The following is a 7,683-nucleotide window of genomic DNA, read 5'->3' as shown; positions in this document are numbered from 1 at the left end:
TCCGATTAGCCTCATTTCCCCAACATTTGGTTTCTAGTTGTATCACCCTACTCATTACCAAGACTGTTGTCTGATCTGTCTCCTTTATTAAGTATCAAGTTCCTAAAAAGTTAGCACTTGTCATATCAGTCTTTATACCTTCAGAGCTTATCCCAATACCTAGTAATATTTATTGAATGGGGGTCAGCAGATGGCACGGTGATTAAGGGTGCCAGACTCCCACATGGCTGACTGTGGTTCGAGTCCTGGACCTGGTGGCATGCTTTCCCTCTCTCTCTCACTCTGCCCCTCTCTGGTCAAATTAAAATAAAAATAAAGTTAAATAAAATAATTCTTTGAAAAAACTGTTGAATGAATTAAGCAGATTCCATATTGTTTCTTACCTGTAGATTTTTGGGGAGCATACACCTTGACTATATAAACAAAGTGAAACTGTCCCATTCAATATCAATAAGTCTAAAAGAAGCCTAAGTTTTCATGCACTTACTTTTTAAATAAGTATGAAAATGCATATGTGATTTAAAACGTTTCTGATTAGTTAGTAAATGAAGACTACGAGAATAGCTATATTTGAAAGACTAACTTCAAAAGATTTATAAAAACACTAAGATCTCAAATCTTAATAGGTAAAATAAATGAACAATTCATTGACATGAAAAATACACAAAGCTGATAAAACATGAAAAAAACTTTTCAATCTTACTAGGCATTATTAAATTAGCAAAGTCTTTTTTTTTTTTTTTTTTTTTTTAGATTTTTGTTACAGGGTGCATGTGCTCTCCAGAGAGACAGAAAGTGAGAGATCATCCTCTCCTGGAGGAGGGGTTTGGCCATGCCATAATCCCTTTTCCTCCCTTCTCTTCTCAGGGGTTTGGGCACACACGCACAGGCGCCTGGCATGAGTTTCAAGCTGATGGATCCAGAACTCAAAGCGTGGCCAGCCACGTGAGAGTTCAGCAACATACCTATTATGCCATCTGCTGGTCCCAAATTAGTAAAGTCTTAAAAAGGCAACAATCCTGAATAATTCAGAAATAATGGTGTGAATGGAAAGAGTACTTGTATACTTAAGTATTGGAGAAAAGGGAGATACCCACTCAGTGATATAAAAACCCTCAGAAACAATTTCACCCAACTTAAGTGAGACCGTGTGTGCCTACGGACATACATACATATAAAAATGTAAACTAAAAACATCTTTATACTGTTCCTCACACTCTGCCTATCTATCCATCCCAAGAAATGAAAATGCGATTCGAATGTAGCCAGTAGACTTAGAAGTTAACATGGCCTCTGTCATTACTAGCTCTATTCAGCAATTTACTTTTGTTTACTTATGCAAATTATTTTCTGGGTTGAGTTTCCTCACCAGTAATAAATGCTGATTTCAAATGAGGGGAAGAGTGCCCATTTTACAGGTTGTTGTAACGATTAAATGAGAAAGCGTGTTAGACTTCAGAATGGTGCCTGGAATATAGAGTATGCAGTAAATTTCCAATGCTATTACTCCGCATAGCAGAAATCTGGAGACAGCCTAATATTGAATGATAGGAAAATGATGAAAAAATCATGAAAAACCCATACAATGGGGTAATATTATACAGTCATTAAAATGTTGTCCATGAAGAATTTTTAATGATGCTGGAGAAGTGAAAAGGCATGATATAAAAATTGAATATATTATGATTTTCAATTATGTAAAATATATACATCAATACGTAGAAAAAGATCCAGCAGAAAAATATATCAAAATATTCAATGTGGTTATTCTGGATGGTAGAATGGACCTGTTTGCTGTTGTTTTCTTCTCGATACTTCTCTATCATTCTTTTTTATTTTTTTAAAACAGTAAGAAAGATAATACTTTTAAAACCAGGAGAACACAGTAATTTTAAGAGGTTAAAATAAGGTTAACAAATGACTGAATTAAAACATTTATAAAAATGTCCAATGTATCACATATCAATGATAAAATACAGAAATTGTGTGGTTTTCCAAAACTCAATTATTTTCTGTTAAATTTACAAATATAGAGTATTGTATTATGCAAAATAAATATTACAAGCAACACAAAGCAATGAGTATGCCTTGGCTGAAATTGTTTATAAACAAGTGTATTAAATTTAGCCCAAACAAGGCATTCCCTGACTTAAAATGGCCCTCTCTCTCTCTGGCCAGCCTCCCCTCCTCTAAGCAAGAGTCCTAGCCTCCAGCTGGCCCTGACCCACAGCTCTCTTCTACTCCGAGACAAGTAGTAGGCCTTGCTGGCATCTCTTCCTCCCAGCATCACTCCAGACTCCAGAGTTGTTCATCTTTTCTGTCCATCAAACTACCAACTCCCATCCCTTCTGCAATTTTCAAAAAGAAGGAACTCCTTCTATCTGGCTGTAAGAACAAAAAAGACGACAAGGCCTTCCCTTCAATCTGAATAGATTTTCCAGAATGCTTTTCCATTCTTAATGCACAATTTGTTCTCACACAGATTCAGACTTTGCTCTCCACAACTCTCCCTTTCAGGTTACCTTACCTCATTAATAATCCAAAACACCATGTTCATTCAGTCAATCAATTTTTGCCCTTACGGCACTCCATCTACTAAATATATAAACATCTGCCTATAAAAATACCGTTCAAGCCCTTAATAATTCTCAACAACAATACTAAAGAGAATAAACAATCACAATTTACAGGAGACTTCAGGAAATTATTCATCTTCTTAAAACATTTCTTTGCAGCAAATTTCAAAGAAACTGCATGTTTATCAGTTAGCATTTTCCCCTGAATGGCACAGGGTTAGACATTGGGAATTTTATCCATAATGCTGAAAAACCATTCTAGCTAATGTGTTACCAGTTATTCACCCAAACATCCATCCATCCACGTTGCATTACCAGATCATTTATGACTTAGTTTTTCTTTTTTTGAGAGGTTTTTGCTATAGGGCACATGCGCTCGTCAGAAAGACAGAGACAGAGACAGAAAGCGAGAAATCACCCCCCAGGGGGGATGGCCACGCCGCAATCCCTTCTCCATTCTCCTCTCGGGATCTTAGGCACGCACGCACACATGCCCAGGGTGAATTTAAGCCACCGGGTCTGGGACTCGAACCACAGTTGACTACATGGGAGTCCAGCGACATAGTCATTACACTAACTGCTGGTCTCTTATGACTTAGTTTTTAAAAGTGATATAAAATGTTAATGTACTTTGTTGCTCTCTGTGACTTAATTTCATAGTAAAAGCTACCCTTATAAAGCCTATCAACTTAATGAACACCAAACTTTACGAATTAATACAACACAATCTAAATGCACCATAAATTTATATTTGTTAATTTTGATATTAGGACATTTAAACATTTCAAACTACATAAAAATATGACAAACAATATAAAATAGAAGGAAATTTGTTGACAACTTACTTCCAGAACATTACTATTTCTTATATTGCAATTAAGCAACAGACAGTTTACACAGCTCTCCAGAAAACATAGTGTTTTAGTGGAGTGTTATTAACAAAAATCAGCACAATCCCACACAATAACGTCTCCAATTTATTATCTTTTCCACAGTACACATTTTTCACAAACCATACATCCTTTGCAGTTTTTTAAAGTCTGTAAACAGGTGCCTGAATCCACACATCCCCCCACGTCGGTTTAAGTTTGTGAATGTTTTAAGTCCTTCGATCAAGTTTCAGCTCTTCCACTTGCAAAGGAATCAAGAGCCTCCTCTCTTACGGTTATGTATATTTTATCATACAGCCTGCAATGCAGTATATCTCAGTGAAAGCCCTGGCGAAAACAAAACGACATGATCTTTACAGCAGGACTTGAAACTTTATCATATTAAATGCATTTAAAGAAGCGTCCCATAATAAAAGCATGAGTTTTCATTTCCAGAAATCAAGTCAATTAGAAACCCTAGGTTCTACTTAAAAACCCATTTTGATCTAAAAGTGAAAGCAGTCCCCTGTCTATAGTCATTTTATAAACTCTATACAGTTTCACTTGCAGAGATTTTTTTTTTCCCAGTCTGGAAAAACAGTAGTGCAATTAGTTTTACTTCTTTTAAGTTATTTAGTCCAAGATGTACATAGCTCTGTGGAAAGATAAGAAGATGCTCTGGTAAACAAGAAACTTTTGCAAGCCCATGCTGGCTTACTAGTCCGTTAAAGCCTGTAAGTCCATAGTGGCTTCCAACAAAAATGTCGTCTAGACGTCGCTAAATAACAAAGCAGAAATAAATAGGCAGCAATAACTGTAAACTGTCTCAGCTCTTAGTAATTTCTCGGTAATAACTGGCTTGACAAATTGATAATACAGTCACTTAAATAAGCAGACAGCAGACAGTTGCCCTTAAGGACATCCCACTATGGCATCCGGTCTGGGAAGCCCCAGTGGAGTTACATTCCTGAAAGTAAAACAAAAATAAAAAGGAAGTGGAGGACAAAGTTTACAGATGCCACCTGAATGGATTTCCACCAAGCCAGCCAGTTCACTTCGATTTCTTCTTAAAAAGGCTTTTGATTTTTGATGGCTTTTTGCTTTTCTCGCCATTATGACAAAGGTCGTGTGGGATGCTGCTTATCCTGGCAACACTGGGGGCTTCCTGAGCTGGTTTACTGTCGTTGCCAGCTGAGGAACATGACGTGTGGCGAGGCTTAGGCACCGGGATGCCGCTAGAGAGCTGGTTCATGCTACAGGATTTCTCCAGGATGCCGTTGTACACTTTGCTGGCGGGACTGAAGATCATACTCTTGGTTTCTGTCAGACCTACGCAATCGGGAGAGCCTCGAGAGAGGTCTGCAGGTACGGGGGAGTCTCCTCTGGAGGAGTCGTCTAGCGAGAGCTCATCTCTGGATATCTTGCAAGGAGACAGCGTTTGGTATATCTCAAGGCTTGAAGGAGGAGACTGTTTCCTTCCGATGGAAGAATTCAGGGAGTCACATTCTGAAGCCGTGTCTGGTATTTCCCTGAACGAGACAGAGGCAAAGTCAGACATTCACATCAATGCGTAACCAGTCCGTAACCAGCAGAGTCTACGTGTACCTCAAATACCTTGCACTGGTTAGTCTGCGGACATTTAAAACGCTACAAATCTATATACATTTCAACAAAATGGGAAAGTTACTACTTTAAACAATATAGCTTACCAACACTCAATGTTCAATTTTTAACATCAATTATAATAATAAAAATCTTAAGAAACAATGTAACGTAAGGTACACCTTCTTCAGTTATCAGAGAAATGAAGAAACTTAAATTTTATGGATTTGTTCCTGACCATTCAGCAATGTCTGTATTATGTATTTTGTTGCATACTGAGTATTTTTCACTGAAAATCACAAAGTTGACAGTACATATTTGAAAAGACTAATTTTAGTAACTATCTCTCCTTTTGTGTAATTGTTCCGTAACGAAGCTGGTGAAATTTAGCTTTGTGAAGAAGGGAAGAATCTACAACTCTAAAATGTTCCGCCTCAACAATCTTAAAAAGCAGGCAGGGGGGACTGAGGTGTGGCAGGGTGGGCATGGGTGGGAGGGAAAAGGCACCATTCCATACTGTTCTTTTAAAAACCGGAAACGATCACATTTTCATAAGGCTCTTCCTTTGTGAATATTTTGCCCCCTTTCTCCACAGAGTAAAAAGAAGAGAAATAAGAGGGAAGTGAAAAAATAAAGCTTGTAACCTCACAGTCTACATGTGTTAAATGCTATCAGCCATTCCTTCAAAACATGCCTCAAACCCACCGCCTCTATTACCCACGCAGCTACCTCTTCCAAAATCCTCGTGAACTCAGCTAAGCGACTGCAAGGGCTTCCTAGCCGGCCTCCCTGCCTCCACCGGTACTCCCTCCACGTCACTCCTCTACGCAGCCTTAGTGATTTTGAAAAGCTCTGGACTAGGGCACATCGTTTACTTGCTCACACTGTCACTGTGCTCTCTCGCACTCACAGTAAAACAAAGCTGCGAGGCCGATGCTCGTGGCCCCCGGTTACACCCACCAACTGCAGGGCCCTCTCCCTCGCTGTCCTGCAGTTTAATCTTAGTCCTCCAACATGCCACAGTGGGACTCTCACAGCTTTGCACGTGCTGCCCCTCGGCCTGGAGTGACCGCCTCTCCGTCTCTGAGGCTTACTGCTCCCTGTCACCCGGGGACACCTCCCCTAACCCACTCTCACAAACAGCAATCTCCCTTCCCCAGTCTTTATCGACCTGGCACTTCCCGATATGCAAAATATATTAACTTGTTTATTATTATTAACTTGAATTCACCTCTGGCAGATGATATTACTTGTGTGCTAGTATCGGCACTTAACAGATTAAATTAGTAAGTGGTAACAAATATCTGAAAATAGCCCTATTCGCTGCTTTCTGTGCGCAAGTATATTGAAGTTGATGCTTTTGTATTTTACGTGTAAAACGGCTCAGATACAAGTTTATGTCTGAGACCCGAGTGAACTGTGTCTCGTTACCTCTAGGCAGTTACATCTCAAAATATACATCTATGCTTGTGGTAAGCAGAATTCTCAACCCGTGGCATACACAGATCTTCTTCCAGTTATTCAAACAAACATAGAAGTAAGTGATGCAATGAAGTGGTTTTTGCAGATAAAATTAAGATCCCAAACTAGTTGATCTCAATACATGAGGGATCTTCAAAAAATTTGTGGAAAATGTGCATTATGAAAAACGTACATATCCACTTAAAATTCCTGTACCAATATAAACTTGTATTTTAATTCCGTTTTCCCAAAAATTTCTGAAGTACTTTAATTCCATTTTCCCAAAAACTTTGTAAACAAATTATTATTCAGATGAGCCCTTCAACTTAAGTCTAGCGATCAGTGGTAGAGGGAGTCAGACAGTCCAAGCAGAGGAGGTTTGTACAGAACGGACACGGGCTTGGAAGACGGACATCATGGGGCAGGAAACAGTGGCAGCCTTTCGGAACCAAGAGCACCCCTGCTGAGAGCCAGCAGTAACAGACCTGTCCCCTAACCACACGGGACTGAACTGGGCCACAGCCAGTGCAGCTTTGCAGAGGCCCCTGGGCTCCAGATGAGAATGCAGCCCGGCCAGTAGCTTGATTTCCGCCATGCGAGACACTAAGCAGAAAAGCAAGTCACACTGGCGTGGGCTTGTGCAGTACTGACAGGTCAGGAGGAGCCAGTAACAGGTGCTGTTTGGAGCTACTGATCCGCCCTCCTCAGCAAGAAGACACCGAGGGGCCAGCAGGTGGCGTGGCGGGGAAGGCGCTGGACTCCCACTTGGCCAACCACCTGAGTCCCGGACCCAACAGCTTGAAAATCATGCCAGGTGCAGATGTGAACGTGCAAATCGTAAGACAAAAATGGGGAAGAAAGGGCTGCCACATGGCCGTGCCCCCGCCCCCGCCCCCGAGAGTGATTTCTCCCTTTTCCTCCCCGTCTCTCTGCAATGGGGACTCGTACCTTACGGCAAAGCCTCCCCCAAACCCCACAAATTAAAGCCGATGCACCGCCCTCCGCACGCGGGCCCTCCGCCCCGCGCCCCCAGCCCGGCCCGGTTCTACAGCGCGCGCCGCCCCTACCAGTGCTTCTCAGCAGAGAAGTAAATGGCCTCCTCCTCCTCTTCGTTCCGATAGAGCGCAGGGCAGCTTGACACGGAGAGGAAGTCCGGGTCGGGGGAGGGCAGCGAG

The 7,683-nt window shown here is 41.1% G+C and overlaps 1 protein-coding gene across 1 annotated transcript in view; it reads right to left on the bottom strand.

Annotated features, from left to right (window-relative positions):
• Positions 1-3,540: 3,540 nt before the first annotated feature.
• Positions 3,541-7,683, bottom strand: part of STIM2 (stromal interaction molecule 2) — a gene marked incomplete in the record, with an annotated part of 102,186 nt that continues 98,043 nt past the window's right edge. The window contains 2 exon segments of the mRNA XM_027774383.1: positions 3,541-4,974; positions 7,576-7,683. Coding sequence (XP_027630184.1) covers positions 4,497-4,974; positions 7,576-7,683 — 586 coding nt within the window.

The sequence above is a fragment of the Tupaia chinensis genome, unplaced genomic scaffold, assembly GCF_000334495.1.
Source record: "Tupaia chinensis unplaced genomic scaffold, TupChi_1.0 Scaffold000426_1, whole genome shotgun sequence".
Lineage (NCBI taxonomy): Eukaryota > Metazoa > Chordata > Mammalia > Scandentia > Tupaiidae > Tupaia > Tupaia belangeri.
This window is presented reverse-complemented; position numbering and strand designations above follow the sequence as displayed.